At 35.1% G+C, this 23,063-nt stretch overlaps 1 protein-coding gene across 9 annotated transcripts in view; it reads right to left on the reverse strand.

Moving 5' to 3' along the window:
* The window catches only part of FER (FER tyrosine kinase), a 530,899-nt gene that overhangs the window by 99,843 nt on the left and 407,993 nt on the right, over positions 1-23,063 (reverse strand). For all 9 annotated transcript variants that reach the window (XR_013532179.1, XM_078365065.1, XM_078365066.1 and 6 more), the window contains one exon: positions 20,758-20,881. Coding sequence is in view for 8 of the 9 variants with exons in the window: in XM_078365065.1 (XP_078221191.1) it covers positions 20,758-20,881 (124 nt within the window). In the remaining variant the exon portion in view is untranslated. The remainder of the gene's footprint in view (positions 1-20,757; positions 20,882-23,063) is intronic.

Here is a 23,063-nt window from a genome sequence, read left to right on the forward strand (position 1 = left end):
GTGTAAGTGATATTTTTATAATTTTGAATTATAAAAAGAAAGCATCTACAATATTTAAGAATAAAAATACCACAAACCACAAAACAATTCGAAGCTGAAAATTCTGATTTTTCTGAAAGAACAGAGGAGTCTTGCCAAACAAACAAACAAACAAACAAACAAACAAACAAACAAACAAACAAAAACTGCATAAAATCTGCCTGGCAGAGTACTAGCAGAAAGCTTACTTACAGAGATGTCTAAAAATAACTTGAACTATTTACATAATTTTAAGTTGAATGACCTGAGGATAAGATAAACATTATTATAAATAAACATCAAAAATCTCCTAAGTGTAGAGATAATTAGTTAAGACACCACTTACTTTGCTATGCCCATTCAAGTTCTTTTCCACTTAGAACTGCCTAGGACAAGGCAGTGAAAATACCTGGTTTCAAACTGGATCTGAGAAACCTAGGAGTCACCTTCACCCACCATGGCCAACCTATCAATAAATCATGTTGATTCTACTTCCTAAATAGTCTTTAATTTTTTATCTCCTTTCTATCACTACTACAGTTTAGGCCTTTCTCATCTTTTGCCTAACAGGTCTCCCTGTTCTTATATGTTTACAAATTTTCATGATAAAAATGCTAAACTCTTCATTAACAATGAGCACTTAATGACTACTATGTTAGTGCCTAAGAAATTTAAATAAAATAATTACTCATAATATATGAGGACAGTCAAGAATTAAATTCATTATTAGCAACCAAATATCTACTGGCTTCTCCATTAAGAACCAACGTGGAGGAGGGAGGAATGGTAGAATGGAGGGAAGAAAAGAGGGAAAGAAGGAAGAAAGCAATCTATACACTTAAATGGCTAACAAAAGTAGTTGGTCAAACCAACACCTTCATTTTAGAAGATATCAGGATATAATACAAACAACAGGGACAGAAAGAATGAAGGAAGCTGATGAGACGGAGAACAGGATTTGAGCACATTCTCAGAGAAAAATTAAAGATAGGTTGAGAAGAGGGATGCTTTTAGTTCTCATTTTAGAGCATTAGTCTGCAAAAACATGGCCTATGATCCAAATCTAGTCTGCTTTATTTTTTTGGTAAATAAAGTTTTATTAGAACACAGACATATTTCTTTGTTTACATATTTTCTGTAATTTCCTTCAGTATACTATAATGGCAGAGTTGAGTAATTGTGACGGAAACCATATGACCTAGAAAGCCTGAAATATTTAATACAGTATTTGGCCCTGAAGAAAAATTTATAGAGCAAGGGTTCACCCATTTTTTTTCTCATCTGTTTATTATCCTCAAAAGTTCCAAGTTAAAATCCTGCATGATTATAGATAGCTTCATAAGCAGCAAGGTCTTCATATAAAGCATATAAAAATGAGAAGAGCAGTATCATTGACTTTAATATCTATATTAAATATTATTTTAATAAAGTTTACTTCTTTCTACTCAAACATCTGCAGAATTTCACAATTCAAAAGTGATAAATGAAAAATCAATAATTGATAGCTAACGGGAAATAATTTACTTATATTAAATTTAGTCCTGGGTATGCTACAATCACCATTTGCATATATAGTAGTTACAAAAGACATAGCTTATAAATGAAATTAATCAAGTCCTTTAACATTAAAGTGAGGGACATTAGTTCAGTGACTAGGGAAGTAAGTACCCATCACTTCCATTATACAGTTCACTGAGTGGACACACAGACTTTCAATTCTAAGAATGTGAACTTAGCACCAATCATCATTAGCACATTTACTTAGAAAGCATTAAGGGCAATAGCATAAGAATGGCTTTTCTATTTTTTTAAATCTTGTTTCATCTGTCATCTATTTCCCATGACTTTTCTCTTGCATAGTAAATAATTTAACATTAGATAATGTTTTAAGTTAACATTAGATAATGTTTAATGTTTTAAGTTTTAATTTATGCTCTTTGGAGCAAATTAGGGAAATCGTCTTTTTCCACTAAATGCCATTATCAATGAGTAAGCATTTACAAAGGTCGAACATACTTTATGCTGAAAAGATTAAGATTCCTTAAGACGTAACCTACCATTAATTCTTTTATGCATGAGTTACTCAGTTGTACTATGTGTCAGGCACTGTGCTAGGCAAGGGGAATAGGACCTCAACATGAATATAGTTCTGCCCTTCAAGAGGTTCCCAGCTTGTGCTGTGCATGCATGTACATATAAAGCAAACAACTTCAGAAGGACTCAGTAGCTTGAAAAGAAGAGTTTCATATGAAAAATTTAAGTCAATTTCTGTTGCCCCAAGAAGTGAAAAGAGAATGTCTTTCCACAGATACTGCTTAAAAGTAGTGGTTCTCACATCTTTTAATCTGGTAATATAAAAAGATTACTGAAATATCCTCTTCCCTTTGCTTCTTAGTGTTTACAAAATTAGGAAAAGAAATATATTTGAGTAGGTAAATATAATCCACACCTTTTCTGTATCTTTTCCTCCTGCTTAATTTAGGACTCCCGATGTCTTCAAGTCATATATATGTAAGCAGAGGTTCCTAGGGTAGATCAAGATCAGGCCAAAAAAACCAGTTTTCACTCCAGCAAGCCCCTCTCATATTATTAACCTGTTACTATTAACTGAGCAATTGTGGAAGATGAACTTTATATTATTCTGACATCATCAGGCTGGTTCTAGTTTCAGCAGTGATGGGAGCGTATTCTTTTTTCAAAACCCAGAGGATTATAGACCATGGCCACGTTTTCTTGCAGTAGAAAACACAGCCAGACAGGCAGATGGATCAGGAAAGACAGATGATTCAAGAGGGCATGGATATCTGTTAAAAGGTAAAAGGTTTCATACTACTGAGAAAAGGCTGTATATTTGATATATCAGATCAGAAAACTGTCTGTCTACTCTTCTGCAGGAGGATGCAGACTAACCGCATCAAGAATAGGAAGTTAGAAACTGCCCTGCTGGAAACTGCAGTGACACCTCTGCATTAGACATTCATTTTTAAGCAGTTTTCAAATGTTTCCTAATATGGGTTCAACTAAACTCTAAAACAGCAATTTAATAAAGATAATGGGAAAAAAGCTAATTCCCCTCTCTCCTCATAAAGACAAGAAAACTAAGGCCCAAACACACCAGCTAAAACTTTCTTAATGTTGTAGCATTTTTCTTCCAGGTAAATAAAATGTTGAAGGTGGAAATATGGAGGCGGAGAGAGAGAGAGAGAGAGAGAGAGAGAGAGAGAGAGAGAGAGAGAGAGAGAGAGAGAGAGAGCCAGCCTGCCTGCCCACCTGCCCCTCTGGGCATAGTGATCTCTCTCAGAACCTTCTTTGAAGCAGTGGCCCACCAGGGACAGCCCACTGAGATGACAGGCACTGGATGCCAACAGTACGTTTTATCTCAGCTACATTACAGTTGACACTGGGTTCCTTTGCAGTGGATATATAAAGAGGCTACATTCTTAATTAGAATAATGATCACTATCTGAATTTAATCCAATTCAAACTCTTTTTAACTTGTACCTTCTTCAACCCATTTATTCCTTCATCATCTTTGTTTTCTTTTCATTTTCTAATATACCTTGGTGTCTAACTCCCTCTTCATCTACAACTGGATAGTAATTTCATATACTACTCTAATTTGAACTGTGATTTAGTTTTCTCAAAGGCTTTTCTATCTCTTAATTTAACCTTAAAACAACAGTGACTGCGAGGTGGGTTACCATTAACTCTCTTATAACAGGTGACAGTTAGAAAAAGCCTTTGGATATTAATTCATATACTTTTTTCACAAGACAATTATTTTTGTCTCTAAATTTGTTTTTATCATAGAAAAACCAAGAAGATGTCTCTATTTTAGGTGAACCAATATGCATGCCTTGAGATGTAAAAAAATAGTGAGAGACAGTTTTGTAGTTGCCATTGTTAAATTCTGGCCACTGGAGAATAGCAGTACCAAGCTGTATTTCCTGTTAACATACTTCACTGTTATGTTATTTCAAATTTTACTAGAAGTTCTGTTAATTATTTAGCAAGACTCTCAAGAAGAAAAAATCAGTTACTCTCCTGATTTTCTTCTCTAAGAAAAATTTCCAAAAGAAATACTTTTATTTTTATGAATGTTACTTTTATGAATTTCTTTTTCCTACTGGTAGTTTATTTGGACAGAACTGGAGAAATTTCTGACAACAATGCTAATATATTTTTCATTTTTATTTTCTAGTTGCTGCTATTATTTGTGGAACTTTTTAAAATTTTAAAGAAAACACTTGACCAGAGTAGTTACTTAAGTGAGCAAATAAATCAATTAAACAGTATTCCAGAATTACTTTTCTGCCAGACTGCACTAATGGTACTAGAAATAACAAATATTGGGTGTTACTATCATAAATTATCAAATTTCCACCTTTTAAAAATCTAGAGGCAAAACTGTGAGTTTTCAAACATATATGTAGAGTTCAGAAAATCAGATATATTCTTCCATGTTATTTTCTTAGCTTGAAATATGTCTTTCATTGATTCACTAATTATTTCAAAGCTTCATTGATTCACTCATCTATTTATTCTTTCATTATTTCCACATTGTCATCAGGAGGTCAAACAGTTTCCCTGAGTTCTGGTTCTAAATCCTCACCTGTCTACTCAATAGCTTCATAAATATTTTATGGGTCCTTCAGAATCAACATCTCCCAAATTAAATTTTAAACTCGTAATATTCATTCACTGTGACCATTCACTCCCTCCATTTGAAAAAAAAATTTTTTTGCTCCAGTGTGTCCTCAGTGAATCCCTATTATCCAGGTGTGCAAACCAGATACCTGGAAAATGTTTTGAAAACACCCTCTCTAAAAATTTCTCTTCCCTGTATCTACTCTTCCATCAGTCTGGTCATATACTACAGCCAGAGTGATCTACATGAAACATGAATCTGATTTCTTCTAATTAAAACCCTACAGTGGCTTCTCATTGCAACCAGAGTAGAGATGAACCTCCCAATGTGGCCTATCCTCACAGGGTTTGGTCCCTGCCACCTCCCTGGTTGCAATTCAAGTCAGTATTTAACCCAGTCAGATTGATTTCCTTTCACTGTCTTGAAATTCTCTTTTCTACTTCCATGCTTCTTTCTCTCTTAATTGATTATTTCTCTCTTCTCTTCCACCGTCCTGTAGTTACTTCTTAACTTTCAGTTCAAATATCACCTGTTCTGGGATGCCTTTTGCAGACTCATGATGGTGTCAATCCCACTTTTAAATGCTCTCTTGGATGAACATCTGCTAATGTGTATCACACATACTAGACTTTTCAGCACCAGACGTCAAAGGCCCCATCTTAAATGCCCAGCATTACAAATGTAATTTGTGAGATATAGAGAGGCTTTAGAAATTATAAATAAAGTGAGAACTTTGACCAGATGAGATATATAAAAGCAAAAATATAGAAATTAACAAATAACACCTGTTTCTAGTAGGACATGTACTTAAGTAAAAGTTCATATGAAAATCAAACTTTGTTGAAAAACACTTTTCTTTCCTTCACATAATAAATGTTTGAGAAAAAGTAAGTCTTAATTTATAATATGGCACCATGTAATTTTTTTAAAAGGGCAACTACCTAAATGACATGCCAAATATGTTTTCATATGGTTATAAAAAGGTTTATAGATGATTTGTATATCATCTCGTATGGTTATGTTCTGCATGGGGTTTTTAAAGATCTTAAGTAATGAATACAATTTTTAAATGTTATTCCTTCATTAATTTATATAGGTAAACAGAAGCCTAATTTTAAAGAGTCAAATAGGAATTTAAGTGCTAAAAACAGTAATGAATGCTATTAGAAAAATGCTGAAATGGGAAAGAATAAATGAAAGTTATATTATTTATGAAAAAAGATTAAAGGGAGAAATATTACTCAATGGGAATTGATGTTACTTGTTGCATGCTCTCCATCTTAAATGTATGGAACCAAGTACCCTGGCACTGTTCTAGCCATGGCATTCACTTTCTTACAAATTTACATAATGAATGGGGAGAGGGCATATAAGAGAGAAAGAAGCTAAATGAAATATGTGCCTCTTGAGCACTCTTTTTTTTGTTGTTGTTGTTGCTATGTTGTTATTATTTTTTTACTTTTTGTTATTGCATTTTAGGTTTTGGGGTACATATGAAGAACATGCAAGATTGTTGCATAGGTACACACACGGCAGTGTGATTTGCTGCCTTCCTTCCCATCACCTATATCTGGCATTTCTCCCCATGCTATCTCTCCCCAATTCCTCACCCCCACCACTGTCCCTCCCCTATTTCCCCCCAACAGACCCCACTATGTGATGTTCCCCTCCCTGTGTCCATGTGTTCTCATTGTTCAACATCTGCCAACGAGTGAGAACACTCAGTGTTTGATTTTCTGTTCCTGTGTCAGTTTGCTGAGAATGATGCTTTCCAGGTTCATCCATGTCCCTACAAAGGACACACTTATCGTTTTTTATGGTGCATAGTATTCCATGGTGTATGTGTGCCACATTTTCCCTGTCTGTCATCGATGGGCATTTGGGTTGGTTCCCGGTCTTTCCTATTGTAAACAGTGCTGCAATGAACATTCGTGTGCATGTGTCCTTATGGTAGAACAATTTATAATCCTTTGGATATATACCCAGTAATGGGATTGCTGGGTCAAATGGAATTTCTATTTCTAGGCCCTTGAGGAATTGCCACACTGTCTTCTACAATGTCTGAACTAATTTACACTCCCACCAACAGTGTAAAAGTGTTCCTATTTCTCCACATCCTCTCCAGCATCTATTGTCTCCAGATTTTTTAATGATCACCATTCTAACTGGCATGAGATGGTATCTCAATGTAGTTTTGATTTGCATTTCTCTAATGACCAGTGATGGTGAGCATTTTTTCATATGTTTGTTGGCCTCATGTATGTCTTCTTTCGTAAAGTGTCTGTTTATATCCTTCTCCCACTTTCAAATTGGCTTATTTGTTTTTTCTTGTAAATCTGTTTTAGTTCTTTGTAGATTCTGGATATTAGCCCTTGGTCAGATGGGTAGATTGCAAAAATTTTTTCCCAATTTGTTGGTTGTCAATTCACTCTAATGACTGTTTCTTTTGCTATGCAGAACCTGTGGAGTTTGATGGGGTCCCATTTGTCTATTTTGGCCTTTGTTGCCAACGCTTTTGGTGTTTTGGTCATGAAGTCCTTGCCTACGCCTATGTACTGAATGGTTTTGCCTAGGTTTTCTTCTAGGGTTTTATAGTGTTAAGTCTTATGTTTAAGTCTTTAATACATCTGGAATTAATTTTAGTGTAAGGTGTCAGGAAGGGGTCCAGTTTCTGCTTTCTGCACATGGGTAGCCAGTTTTCCCAACACCATTTATTAAACAGGAAATCTTTTCCCCATTACTTGTTTTTGTCAGGTTTGTCAAAGATCAAATGGTTTTAGATGTGTGGTGTAGCCTCTGAGGCCTCTGTTCTGTTCCATTAGTCTATATCTCTGTCATGGGACCAGTACCATGCTGTTTTGATTACTGCAGCCTTGTAGTATAGTTTGAAGTTCAGCAGTGTGATGCCTCCCGCTTTGTTCTTTTTGCTTAGAATTGACTTGGCTATGCGGGCTCTCTTTTGGTTCCATATGAAGTTTAAGGTGGTTTTTTTCAGTTCTGTGAAGAAAGTCATTGGTAGCTTGATGGTGATAGCATTGAATCTGTAAATTACTTTGGGCAGTATGGCCATTTTCACGATATTGATTCTTCCTAACCATGAACATGGAATGTTTCTCCATTTATTTGTGTCCTCTCTTATTTCCTTGAGCAGTCATTTGTAGTTCTCCTTGAAGAGGTCCTTTATGTTCCTTGTTAGTTGTATTCCTAGGTATTTTATTCTCTTTGTAGCAACTGTGAATGGCAGTTTGTTCTTGATTTGGCTCTAAGTCTGTTACTGGTGTATAGGAATGCTTGTGATTTTTGCACATTGATTTTGTATCCTGAGACTTTGTTGAAGTTGCTTATCAGTTTCAGGAGATTTTGGGCTGAGCCGACGAGGTCTTCTAAATACACAATCATGTCGTCTGCAAATAGAGACAATTTGGCTTGCTCCTTTCCTATTTGAATACCCTTTATTTCTTTTTCTTGCCGGATTGCTCTGGCTAGGACTTCCAATACTATATTGAATAGGAGTGGTAAGAAAGGACATCCTTATCTAGTTCCAGATTTCAAAGGGAATGCTTCCAGTTTTCACCCATTCAGTATGATATTGGCTGTTGGTCTGTTGTACATAGCTTTTATTATTTTGAGATACATTCCATCAATATCTAGTTTATTGAGGGCTTCTAGCATAAAGTGCTGTTGAATTTTGTCAAAGGCTTTCTCTGCATCAATTGAGATAATCATGTGGTTTTTGTCTTTGGTTCTGTTTATGTGGTGAATTATGTTTACAGACTTGCATATGCTCAACCAGTCTTGCATCCCCAGGATGAAGCCTACTTGATCATGGTAGATAAGCTTTTTGATGTGCTGTTGCAATCAGTTTGCCAGTATTTTATTGAAGAATTTTGCATGTATGTTCATCATGGATATTGGCCTGAAGTTTTCTTTTCTTGTTGAGTCTCTGCCGGGTTTTGGTATCAGGATAATGTTGGTCTCATAAAATGATTTGGGAAGGATTCCCTCTTTTTGGATTGTTTGGAATAGTTTCAGAAGGAATGGTACCAGCTCCTCTTTGTATGTCTGGTAGAATCAGCTGTGAACCCAACTGGACCTGGGCTTTTTTTCGGTAGTAGGCTCTTAATTGCTGCCTCAATTTCAGATCTTGTTATTGGTCTATTTGGGGTTTCAACTTCTTCCTTGTTTAGGCTTGGGAGGAGGCAAGTGTCAAGGAATTTATCCGTTTCTTCCAGGTTTACTAGTTTATGTGCATAGAGTTGTTTGTAATAATCTCTGATGATGGTTTGTATTTCTGTGGAATCTGTGGTGATATCCCCTTTATCCTTTTTTATTGCTTCTATTTGATTATTTTCTCTTTTCTTTTTTATTAATCTGGCTAGTGGTCTATTTTGTTGATCTTTTCGAAAAACTGGCTCCTGGATTTATTGATTTTTTTGAAGGGTTTTTTTTTGTCTCTGTCTCCTTCAGTTCTGCTCTGATTGTAGTTATTTCTTGTCTTCTGCTATCTTTTGAGTTTTTTTTTTTTTTTTGATCTTGCTCCTCTAGCTCTTTCAATTTTGATGATAGGGTGTCAATTTTAGATCTTTCCTTACTTCTCATGTGGGCATTTATTGCTAAATATTTTCCACTAGACACAGCTTTAAATGTGTCCCAGAGATTGTGGTATGTTGTGTCTTTGTTCTCATTGGTTTCGAAGAACATCTTTATTTCTGTCTTCATTTCATTATTTATCCAGTCAGCATTCAAGAGCCAGTTGTTCAGTTTCCATGAAGCTGTGCGGTTCTGAGTTAGTTTCTGAATTCTGAGTTCTAACTTGATTGCACTGTGGTCTGAGAGACTGTTGGTTATGATTTCCATTCTTTTGCATTTGCTGAGGAGTGATTTACTTCCAATTACTTGGTAAGTTTTAGAGTACCTGTACTGTGATGCTGAGAAGAATGTATATTCTGTGGATTTGGGGTGGAGAGTTCTGTAAATGTCTATTAGGTTTGCTTGGTCCAAGTCCGAGTTCAAGTCCTGGATATGCTTGTTAACTTTCTGTCTTGTTGATCTGTCTAATATTGACAATGGGGTGTTAAAGTCTCCCACTATTATTGTGTGGGAGTCTAACTCTCTTTGTAAGTCATTAAGAACTTGCTTTATGTATCTGGGCGCTCCTGTATTGGGTCTGTGTATATTTAGGATCGTTAGCTCTTCTTGTTGCATTGATGCTTTTACCATTATGTAATTTCCTTCTTTGTCTCTTTTGATCTTTGTTGGTTTAAAGTCTATTTTATCAGAGACGAGAATTGCAACTCCTGCTTTATTTTGCTCTCCAATTGCTTGGTAAATCTCCCTCCATTCCTTTATTTTGAGCTTTTGTGTATCCTTGCATGTGAGATGGGCTTCCTGAATACAGCACACTGATAGGTTTTGGCTTTTTATCCAGTTTACCAGTCTGTGTCTATTGATTGGTGCATTTAGCCCATTTACATTTAGGGTTAATATTGTTACGTGTAAATTTGATCCTGCCATTTTCATGCTAGCTGGCTATTTTGACCGTTAGTTGACGCCGTTTCTTCATTGTCTTGATGCTCTTTACCATTTAGTATGTTTTTGGAGTGGCTGTACTGGTTGTTCCTTTCTATGTTTATGCCCCTTTCAGCAGCTCTTGTAAAGTAGGCCAGTGGTGATGAAATCTCTGAGTACTTGCTTGTTCATAAAGGATTTTATTTCTCCTTCACTTATGAAGCTGAGTTTGGCTGGATATGAAATTCTGGGTTGAAAGTTCTTTTCTTTAAGCATGTTGAATACTGGCCCCCACTCTCTTCTGGCTTGTAGGGTTTCTGCCGAGAGATCTGCTGTGAGTCTGATGGGCTTCCCTTTGTGGGTGACCCGACCTTTCTCTCTGGCTGCCCTTAGCATTTTCTCCTTCATTTCAACCCTGGTGAATCTGATAATTATGGGCCTTGGGATTACTCTTCCTGAGGAATATCTTTGTGGTGTTCTCTGTATTTCCTGGACTTGAATACTGGCATGCCTTGCTAGGCTGGGGAAGCTTTCCTGGATAATATCCTGAAGAGTATTTTCCAACTTGGATTCATTCTCTCCGTCACATTCAGGTACACCTATCAAACGTAGATTAGGTCTCATCACATAGTCCCATATTTCTTGGAGACTTTGTTCATTCCTTTTTACCCTTTTTTCTCTAATCTTGCCTTCTCGTTTCATTTCATTGAGTTGATCTGAGACCTCTGATATCCTTTCTACTGCTTGGCCAATTCTGCTGTTGAAACTTGTGCATGCTTTGTGAAATTCTCATGTTGTGTTTTTCAGCTCCATCAATTCACTTATATTCCTCTGTAAGTTGTTTATTCTAGTTAGCATTTCGTCAAATATTTTTTCAAGGTTCCTAGTTTCTTTGCATTGTGTTAGAACATGTTCTTTTAGCTCACAGAAGTTTCTCATTACCCACCTTCTGAAGCCTAATTCTGTCAATTCATCACACTCATTCTCCATCCAGTCTCATTTCCTTGCTGGTGAGGAGTTGTGATCCCTTGTAGGAGGAGAGGAGTTCTGGTTTTAAGTGTTTTCATCCTTTTTTGCACTGGTTTCTTCCCATCTTTGTGGGTTTATCCACCTGTCGTCTTTGTAGTTGTTGGCTTTTAGATTGGGTCTCTGAGTAGACGTCCAGTTTGTTGATGATGAAGTTATTTCTTTCTGTTTCTTAGTTTTCCTTCTAACAGTCTAGCCCCTCTGCTTTAGGACTGCTGAGGTCCACTCCAGGCCTTGCTTGTCTTGGGATCACCTGCAGCAGCTGCAGAACAGTAAGGGTTGCTACCAGTTTCTACTTCTGCTATCTTTGTCCCATTAGGATACCTGCCAGATGTCAGTCTGAGCTGTCCTTTATGAGGTGACTCTTTGGATATACAGGGGTCAAGGAGCTGCTTGAGGAGACAGTCTGTCCTTTATAGGAGCTCCAGTGCTAAGCTGTGAGCTCCATTGTTCATTCAGAGCTGCTGGGCAGGTACGTTTAAGTCTGCTGCAGCAGAACTCATAAATCCCCCCCCTTTTTTTTCTCACCAGGTGCTCTGTCCCGGGGAGTTAGGGCTTTATTTATGAATTTCTGTTGTGCTGCTGCCTTCTTTCAAGGCTGCCCTGCCCAGCGAGGAGGCGGCCTAGTCACTGTCTGCCTGCAGACGCTTTGCTGAGCTGCTGTGGGCTCTGCCAAGCTGCTGTGTGAACTTCCCTGCAGTACTGTTTATACAGGTATAGTTAGAACTGCCTTGGCAATGGTGGCCCACCTGTATAATGGCAGACTCTCTCTGTAATGGCGGGCTGCCTCAGCAATGGCCGGCTGCCTCAGCAATGGCGGCCTACCTCTGTAGTGGTGAACTGCCTCGGTAATGGTGGACGCCCTCCCCCACAGGGCTGGACCTTTCTTGGTTCAGCTGTGCTTGCTGTGAAACTCTCAATCCAGAGTGTTTCAGATTGCTGTTTTTTTTTTTTTGTGGGGTTGGGACCAGCCGAGCCTGATCACCTGGCTCCCTGCCTCAGAGCCCTTTTTTTTTTCAGTTGAATTGGTGACTCTGTCTCCCAGGAGCTTCCATCACAAGCTAAAAGGTCTCCCGGACCCAAGTATTTTGTGTGGAGAACCGCCATGCTGGGGTGTCAGCCAAAACAGCTGCACCAGCCAAAACAGCCACGCCGGCAAAAACAGCTGCACTGGCGGCCCGTGGAGCTCCTCCACCTGGGAATCTCCTGGTCTGTGGGCAATAAAAATCCATCTGGAAATGTGGTGTCTACTCACCCTCCGTGCTTTCAGTGGGAGCTGCAATCCTGAGCTACTCCTAATCAGCCATCTTGGATCTGTCTCCAAGCATTCTTATAAATAATAATATACCTGTTGTTTACTGTCAATTGTTTCAAAGAACACATTAAATATTAATACTTCTGGCATGTTAGAAACCACTGCTTCTTTCGTAAGCCCTGAGCATTGTGTGAGCTAGGGCAGAGTCAATATAAAAAATAAGTACTATTAGATGAAAATGGATTGAAGTAGGATATTATTCACCTTCTCTGACCCTCGGAGAATGACAGTATTCTAAAAAGGGCACTGACGATGTCACACTATAAGCCTGGATGAATTCAAACAATTCAAAAAATGCTCTAAGTATTCCAAAGGCTTTACTAACTTGTGACAGAAAAAGAACTTTGGACTGTATGTATAATGTATACAAGTTTATATGATATATAATTATTTCTGTTTCCCTCTGTGCATTATAAAGAAATCAACTGGTAAAAATTAAAAATGGAAGATTAACATTTATGGATGAAATACAATTATTGTTCTATAAAGTCTTTAGTCATCTAATAGCAATCAATCAACACTTCAGACTTATTTGATGTATTCATTAATTTATCAATTCATTCATTAGGTCAGCTGTTTATTAAACTACTACTATGTGAAAAACGCCCACTGAAAAACATTCACAGCAAATTTGCATTACTTCTTTCCCCACAAAAAGCAAATCAAACTGTGTGATAAAAGAAGTTCAGCATTAAAAGGTGAATTTAAGGGCACAATAATCAGGTGTTTTTGTTCTATAATAAAAATATCTGTCCATAAGAAGTAAAAATAGGCACACCAGACCACAAATAGTAACCATTCTAAGTTATTTTATACAAGAATTTCTTAGGGCTTGGCTCTGTGTCCCCACTATAATCTCATGTTGAATTGTAATTCCCTATGGTGGGGAGGAACCTGGTGGGAGGTGTTTGGATCATGAGGATGGTGTTCCCCCTGCTGTTCTCATAATAGTGAGGTCTCATGATATTTGATGGTTTAAAAGTATGTAGCACTTCCCGCCTTACTCTTTCTCTCTCCTGCTGCCATGTGAAGAAAGTGCTTACTCCCTTTTCCCCTTCTGCCATGATTGTAAATTTCCTGAGGCCTCCCAATCATGCTTCCTGTTAAGCCTGTGGAATTGTGAGTCAATTAAACCTCTTTTCTTCATAAATTACCCAGTCTCAGGTAGTTCTTTATGGCAGTGTGAGAATGAACTAACACATATTTTTTTTTATAAGGTTGGTGCAAAAGCAATTGTGATTTTTGCCAGTATTTCCAATGGCAAAAACTGCAATTGTTTTTGCATGAGCCTATATAGTAGAGTTTATTTTGCTTTATAGTACATAATCTTTCTTTAGAAGGGAATGGCCTTTTTCTATACCAAACATAATAGTAAATAAATGACCTCTTCTCTTTCATGTCACCTTAGTTCTACAGATGACACTGATTCTCCAAAAATTAGGCATAATCTGTTGTTTTTATTAATTAGCAACAACAGAGTTATTCACTTAGGTAAATAATAATTATCTGTGTTCATTCACAAGTCATAAAACCAGAGACCCCAGATGGAAAATATAACCCTATATTAATTATACATATATTTAATTTTACTTATCTCTCTAAATCAATGGGTCTATGAACTAGGATACTATTAACAAAATATCTAGAACTTATTTGGGAAACATATACCCAACTTAAATACAAAATTTGTAGAAAAGATCCTGAGCGCCATTAATTTCAAGGTATTACTTTTACTTCCATTAGAAGAATACTGTGGTAAACAGTGCCAGGAGGAATGCTATTCTGTCCATCTTGCTCCTGATTATATCACCAGTAGCACAGTAATCACCATATAGTAGCTTCCCAGTAGAAAGGAAGTTATGAGTTATATTTTCCTTTCATTTGGCTCATTTTTGTTTGAAGCAGTAATATGTTAAAATTATTACAATAAATATAAAAAAGAATTTCACTGATTATTCGTAAACCTGGGACAGATCAAATTGCCATCAATTACTCCCACCTCGTGAAGACTAAAAGCTACAGCCCTTTCAATGGCTTATAAGACCTGTGTGATCTAGCCAACAACAGCTGACCTAACTTTCTGACCTTGCTGGCCTACTTTGAAACACCTAGCATGCCCCGTCTGTCTTTTTTTGTAGTTCCAACATTCATTGCCAGGAAGGCTCTTCTCACTGATATTCATTCACATGGCTCGCTCTTTTATCTCCCTTAGGTCTTCTCTTAACACCCTATATATAATGGTGCCCATCTCCACCATCTCTTTCTTTTTTGTCCTATTATTCTCTATATCACTTATCAACACATGGAACATTTTACATTTGCTTATTATTTTTAAAAAATGTGTTTATTATCAACTTCCCCAATTAACTAAAGTTCCCTGAGGGCAGAGCTTTGTTTCATTCAACACTACAGCCATAGAATCTTGAAGAATGCTTGGCCCAAACATACTCAGTATTGGTAACACTTAGGTAAAGGGGTAATGAAAGCAAGGTAGCAGACTATGGAAACATGGGTGGAGACAGAGATACAGGGTCTAGAGACACCCCACCTTTAACTTTGCATTTTCCCAGAAGTGAGGATTCAACCTTGTTAATGCTGGATTTGGCACAGAAACCGGTATAGCCCCATGCTGAAAACTTTCCATTCAACAAAAATACATAGAAGTATAAGTATACCCTGAATGGGCGTATAATTGGCAAGAAAATGAGCATCTCAGATTCAACAAAGCCCTACCCTTTTTAGATAGTGTCACTATTAGAAACTCTGGGGACCACGGTAGAGTGAACTGAAATATCCTGCATCAACTCTTGCTTTATGTGGCCATCTTTTCCTGGAACATTTCTGTGTCGTCAGCTAAACAGACAACTTAATCTAATCTTAAAATGGTCTGGGGATGTATGATTTCTTCCTGTTAAGTTGTGGTCTCCCTGAAATGCTGTGGGGAGATGAGAGCCTTCAGATACTGTGGCCTTGCCTTCTCTAAATCAAATCAGTGTTCTGAAGTGAATATTATCATCCTGATTTTATACTGGAAGAAACGAAGCATAGTAAGTAACTTCATTCATTCATTCATTCATTCAACAAATTTTTGTTGAGGACTGACTAGAAGCTGATAAAGGAAACTAATATGGGAACAAAAGACCAAATATTGCATATTCTCACTTATAAGTGTGAACTAAAGGATGAGAACATAGGGACACAAATAAAGAAAGAACAGACACTGAGGTCTACTTGAGGGTGGAGGGTGAGAAGAGGAAGAGGAGCAGAAAAAATAACTACTAGGTACTAGGTTTAATATGTGGGTAATGCAACAATCTGTACAACAAACCCCTGTGAGGTGAGTTTACCTGTATAAGAAACCTTCACATGTACCCTGTGAACCTAAAATAAAAGTTAAAAGAAAAACTCTTATGGCTTAAAGTAGTTTCTGTTCCTTGTAATCAAATATTCCCTAAAAGAAAAAGGTAACTGTAATCATTTGTAATTGTTTAATGTAAAAGATCACTTTTTTGACACTCTGAATCCAAAATGTACTTACTGAAATTGACTGGAAAAAAGTCAGAAATAAGGAGGAATATGTGACATCAGCCAATTTTCTCTTCTATCATATTTGTGTAACACAGGACATGGCTAGCCCTAACCCAACCATGAAATAGCCTTAATGTACTCCTATTCCCTTCATTCCCTCTCCTCTCACTCTCAATGACTTTCAGTGTGTTCACTGGACTGCCCTTAAGTCCTGAACAGTCTCTGCATATGCTGCATCTTTCTTACCAGTAACCATAAATCAAAAGTTAACTACTATCCTCTGACCCAAATCTCTCATTTTTGTTTCCTAAAGAAGCAGCTAGATATGCTGATACATTAACCCAAGCCAAAATGTTAATTGGCTAACATAAAGGAAGTTCTCTTTTTCATTCCTGGAAACATATTATACATGGATCTTAAGAGAAAAGTGCTTAATTAAAATGAGTAAAACTAGTGGTGGGAAATTTTCACACTGAATAAAGTAGTAGGATAAATAATTTTTATAAAGGCATTCACTTGTGTTATCTTTTATATGATAATTGCACTGCATATACAATACCAAATTTGTAATAGAAGAAAAGGGCTAAAGAAGGACTATATATTCTTGACACATTTAAAATTATTGAGCGGTCCTCTCTGTATTTCAGCAAAATTGGTTTCTAAGCTAAAAATAAAAATACAGCTTAATATATTCAAAATTATAATCAAATGTTAGAACAAGAAAATCAGTCAGAAATGCTCAGTCAACTAACTGAGATTATCACCTCTGTATGCTAATCTTGTGTGTTTAATTAACAGATAAAGCATAAGGGGGTATTCTAAACAATAGTATATGAAAATGAAAAAAGTAAATTTTCAAGCTCTAATTAAATCAAGAAGTAATAACAAAATGCTGCTGTATTTCAGCAACTGTTCATTAAATGACGAAAACCTCTTGGTTTGTCTTTCTAAAATTATATTCCACAGCCTTCAGAACCCTCTTCTGTTTTTGCTCATTACAGAGTCCAGATGCTGAATATAAGCTTAGCCATCACACCAAATACTATTTGGCCTTCTGCCCTGACTTTCCTAGCTAATCAGAAGATACCTCTATTGTGCAAGGCAGTAGAGTAGATTCAGTGTGTGGGATTCATTGAGAATATAAAAACCATACATGAATGCCATTATCACATATATCAAGTATAATGTCAATCCTGAATCCCCTAACTTCAAAACCAGAATATTCTTTATAGAGTGACATCTAACCATCTAGGAACATCCCTTTGTAAGTAAACATACACATACCACATGTACACTAACCATCAAGTTTATCAGTGTATTTTAAACAGTTTATAAAGTACAAGTAGGAAAGAAAATTTCACACTGGCCTGTAGAATAGTTTTAAAGAAAATGCCGTTGATTAAAACTAACCCAAAATTCCAACTATACAACAATCCTTAAGCTGTAAACAGAAACAGTTTCCATTAGAAACTTAAAGTAGCAAGAGAACTCTTCTCAAGTTACATGGAAATTAAAACAAGAACATTTCTAAATGCAAGTCATTTCTTAATGCAGTAACCTCTTTCCATTTTATAGCTGTCATAATTGTTTTCCTATAATGAAACATTGCTCTTCTCGTCTCATATTAATCAAAACAAAGCTAAAGAAAGAATATGTGTCCCTCAAAAGTTAAAAATATTATTTTGGGAAAAGAAAATTGGAAATATTTTCAAGTTTGTATTGAGTTCCGGTGACCTCCAATCAGTGAACAGGACAAAATTTGTAAGTTAATAAATAATGTAAAGCAGATTTGAAATATTTGCTTGGATTTATTGGACACAGACTTTGTAATGCATAGATGTGCATTTATTTTTGTTATGTTTTGGCATATCAAAAATGGGACTTAGTACCTTTGCTCATTACCTGAAAAACAAAACGAACTTTTAATTATGTTTTACATTGTTTTAATTAATTTTTGAAATGCTTCATTAGAAATTTTTTCAGTGAGGAAAAAACTTTTAACTATATCAAATCCTATATGTTTTTCTTTGATATTTCTTAGGAGCAAAAACACAATCTATGTCTTAACTCTAAATCAAGAAAAATTCTATTGCAATGACTACTATTCCCGAATAAAGAGCTGCATAGGCTGGCACATAGAAACAGGGTTCTACAGCACTTTTCACTACTAAGAAAATTTCAACACAAAGAATATTTTATTTTCTTAATACAATACTACAAATTGGTGAGGTATTAAAATGAAAAAATTAATTTATCCAAAAGAGCATTTAATGAGTCTAAAGAGGAACAAAGAACCACAAGTTGGAGATGCCATAAAATTCATCTAGCACTCATGATTAACAAGGAAATATGAAAGCAGATAGTTTAGAAGAATTCAATGAAAGTAATTAAAGAAAAATATTATATTATTGCTATATTATGACCAGTAAGGAAAAGTCATAACATTTTTCAACATCCAGAAAAGTATTTATAAGAATAAAGACAAAAAGAAGATATTCTATGCCAAGGATGACAAATTTGGGGCATGTGTGTTAATACTCGTGAGTACCCTGGCAGATATGACTAATTGATCACTGGACTCTTTGTGGCTGTTCCTGGAATTCTTCTCAACATATACATGGAGAGCCACTACCTTTCACTAAAAGTTGGTGCTAGTGCTGAAACCTATTTATCAAACCCGCTCTCACTGACATTGTTCAAGATGTTCAACTGGGAAACCATCCCACTAGGCAAATGGCATAGGTCTATGTGCAGCCTGCTAGGATATGCAGTCAAGAAAGGGTTACTTTAAAAATTTTTTTAATGCATGAAAATTCTTAAAAAGCAAAATGGGAAAATAACATTATAGCAGATAATATTATGATTTAGAGAGGAAAATGAATTCAGAAAAGCTAAATGCTTTCTACAATGTAGAAAAGTTTCAATTATCATGATACAGGCATTTACACAGATCCATTTTTGAATAAAATAATCACTACAAAAAGTAGCAAGAGATTGAAACAATTGGCCCCTTAACTGCAATGCCCCAGAAATTAAAGAATATTCATGGTAACTGACAATTTAATAAAAGTTTCAATAATGTATATTCATTACAGTTTAAAACCACAGGTGGTCTAATGGTATGAAAGAAATCAGAGACAAAATGAGTAATTACCAGAGAGAATTTAAAGCACCTCAATACCTCAGCAATCAAAATTACACTTTTCTCCAAATGAAGAGCAAAGCCGTTACGGTTAATTTTAACACAGTGTTTACCACTAATGAAATTAATGATAGCAAAATTTTTATCTAGAATCAAATGCTTTTAAGTCAATTCTTATCTATAGTCACAGAAAGTAAATCAGAAATACAATGATAATGTCTTATTTTTAGTTCTTAATTTCCAAAAAATAGTACCTCCAAAGAAATGAATTTTAAAATATGTGCAACTGTTGAACCATATTTTAAACAGTGGTCATAATAGTTTCAGAATAAAGCTGAGCAGTAACTAAAATGTGGGATGGGGGTTGGGGCAATTAAGTAAAAAATATCTATTAAGATAAGTATTGTACAGTTAAGGTGAAGGTAACTTTGTTTTCCTTTAATTTATATATATATATATATATATATATATATATATATATATATATATATATATATTTTATTTTATTTTATTTTATTTTTTTTGAGACAGAGTTTCGCTCCTGTTACCCAGGCTGGAGTGCAATGGCGCGATCTCGGCTGACCGCAACCTCCACCTCCTGGGTTCAGGCAATTCTCCTGCCTCAGCCTCCTGAGTAGCTGGGATTACAGGCACGTGCATATTATACAACCTCACTAGAATGTTAAAGCAAAGCCTGGACAATGATACGTTTTAGAGAAAAGTATATTTTAGTAACAAAACCAGTTAGATAAAGTCTACGACAGTGCAATCCAACAATGAACCCTGCTCCACCTTAAACAGTATTATGCACAGTTTCTGGTGCATAAAAATGGCATCAGTTCTCCACTTCATTGTGCTTACTTATACTTAGCCATATTTAGGATTTGACATTAATTCTGCAACAAATCATAAGTTGTACTGACATTTAGCACTAAAAAGCACTTTCAGTTACAAGCAACTAAAACCACAATGCATAAAACATTAACACCAGGTCACTACATATAATCAGAAAAAATAAAATCTCCTTTGAAATAACTAGCATTTATTTTCTCAATACAATGGCATAATCAGTGAAGTACTAAAATGAAAAGAAAAAATTAATTTGTCCCAAAGAGCATTAAATAAGTCTGAAAATCTTTTACCCTTTACCAAATTCAATGTCATGAATTGCTGTTTTACAACTATGCTTTTCCAAGTTTATATGTAATTTCTTTGGAAAATAAGAATAGACAACACATGAAACAATCTTATTTGATTATAAGGCTGTAGTTTCTTATATTACTAAATTGTAGTACATTCCATGTTACTGTTGTTCATGATTATTATATAACAAATTCTAACTAGTAGGCAAATCATTGTCTAACTACATACTCACTTCAAGTTAAGAGGAAAAACAAGTGTTCCTATAAAGTACCTAAACAACTAGAAGAGGACATTTTCATACAAAATACAGAAACCAACAAGAAAAGACCTAAGTTTCATGAAAATTAGCTTCTGTATCATAGCAAATACATCAGTATTCCAGCATTCTATTAATAAAACCAAAAAATGCTTTAAAAATGTTCTCCTTACCTGTGTATACAGTTTTTACTCTCAAGATAGGACATACCAGAAGCAGCATCTAGTGAAAATTTCACTAACTGTTTGAGTTTTAGTTCATCCTTCTTCTTTCTCAGAAAGGAGAGGAAATCACCTCCTAGAGGAATTAACAGATGAACAATGAGACAAAGTTATGATGAAAGGAACATGTATCATCTATTCTGATCTATTAGGAATATTTGATAGAGAAAAATGAATGCATTACACATTTGGCCATGCTTTTTGCCCAATTTGAGGTGAGGATAAAAGAAAACATGAAAAAAAAACATCATATTAGAAAAAAACACCATAATCTCTTCTACATACAGTTTAAGTACTTTAAATATTTCATACTGTACATTATCTAGGTCACAATTATATTCAAAAACATACTTTTTCCTTTAGCACTATTTTTACGAATTTGCTTCACTAAAATTTTCAATGGAATTTGATTTTTTCTAATACCAAATAAAAACTATATTATTATGAGTTAAATGAGTATGTAAAAAGTAAATTATAAAAGCTACTTTAAAAAGTAAATTACTTTGGATTAGCTATTAGATTCAGTGATTGCTTGAAAAATAAGACTATTAACACCACCATAATTGTTAGCAATGTCCAGACAGAGAGAAAAAGGAAAATGCTATGATTTTGGCCTGATTTACTCACTGACCCAGATTGCAATTTTGTGCATCAAATAAATTCCAGTGAGGTCTTAGAAAAACTTAAACCGTTATGGTTCAAGACATATATAACATGAGCCAAGTAGTAATTTGAAGTTTACTAGTAGCCACAATTTTAAAAAGGCTTGTTAAAAACGTGCAATTGATTTTAATATGGTTTTCTTGAACCTGATATATCCAAAACATTCAACATGTGTCAACTGAAAATTTTTGATATTTTACATTTAAAATCACACTCTGTGAAATACTGTATTTATTCTACATTTATGGCACATCTTAATTTAGATGTAAATTTCATCTGAAATATTTGATCTATAGATTTCATTCAAGTTACAACTGAAAAGTAGATTTACATACCCAAGATATTTCAAACACGCCTAAAATTTTCCAATAACTGAATCAATATCAGTATTTTAAGTTAAAATTAAATGAAATTTAAAATTCAGTTTTTTAGAAGCACCGGCCACATTTTAAGAGCTCAAGAGCCTCATAGGGTCAGTGGCTACCCTACTGAATAATGCAACATTAAACTTTGCATTCATTCTTAATGTAGCATTAAAACCTTCAGCTTATTTTACTTTTTACTTTATAGTTTATTGCACTATTAAAAAAAGAGTTAAAGTATATTAAAATACATATTCTCTATAAACAATCTTTCCCACTTTCTCTATTAAGTCCCCAGATATTAAGCCAGAATTTTGCAAGAAGGATTAGCATTTTATTCACCATTTCTTGACTTTTTTCCTTTTACTTTCATCATCAGGTATTTTTATGCTTTCTAAAGTAGAAAAGCTATAGAGGTGAAGACTTAATGGCTTTTTCCTTAATGAGCGTACCTAGAAAATAAACATCTGCCTAATTCTTCTCTTCTTTTCTAACCTTTTCTCTTACTCACATATTAAGTATTATACAAGTTTAGGTGAGGCATTAACAAAATCAAATAAACTAAATGCTTTAAACATAAACTTAATGGTGTCAATTATTTTCCTGTTCTTTTTAAGTAAATACTAATTCTTCGCTTCTTTTCTAACCTTTTCTCTTACTCACATATTAAGTATTATACAAGTTTAGGTGAGGCATTAACAAAATCAAATAAACTAAATGCTTTAAACATAAACTTAATGGTGTCAATTATTTTCCTGTTCTTTTAAGTAAATACCAAATATATTCAATTACTAGGATGAAGAGTGAAATAGTTTCTATCAAGCTTTACTTAAAATTTGGAAGAAAACCTGATTTCAATTGTGAAAAGTAAAATTCCACTAATTCATCAACTTTAATAGGTACCAAAATGCCTATTAAAATAGACTTGAAATTAATATTTAGTTCAAGCTATTACTTGAAGCAATATTCACATAATAATTCTTTTGTTAGAGATATGTACCTGTTTTAGAAAACGTGTACCCTTCTGGTTTTGAAACCACATAGTATCTTGTCTGAGCTATAGAATAACTTTTCAATGAAATAATCTTTTCTGCAATTTGATTTAAAAGCAGCACATGACATAACCCCAGTGTTGTTCTGTAGAATTCTGATAATATTTTTTTCCAGTTAGCACTTTTTCATCTGCCTCCTGCCTTTTAAAAATTTACTTATTGATATAACTGCTTGTACTCC

The sequence above is a fragment of the Callithrix jacchus genome, chromosome 2 (assembly GCF_049354715.1).
Source record: "Callithrix jacchus isolate 240 chromosome 2, calJac240_pri, whole genome shotgun sequence".
In the NCBI taxonomy this organism is placed as follows: Eukaryota; Metazoa; Chordata; class Mammalia; order Primates; family Cebidae; genus Callithrix; species Callithrix jacchus.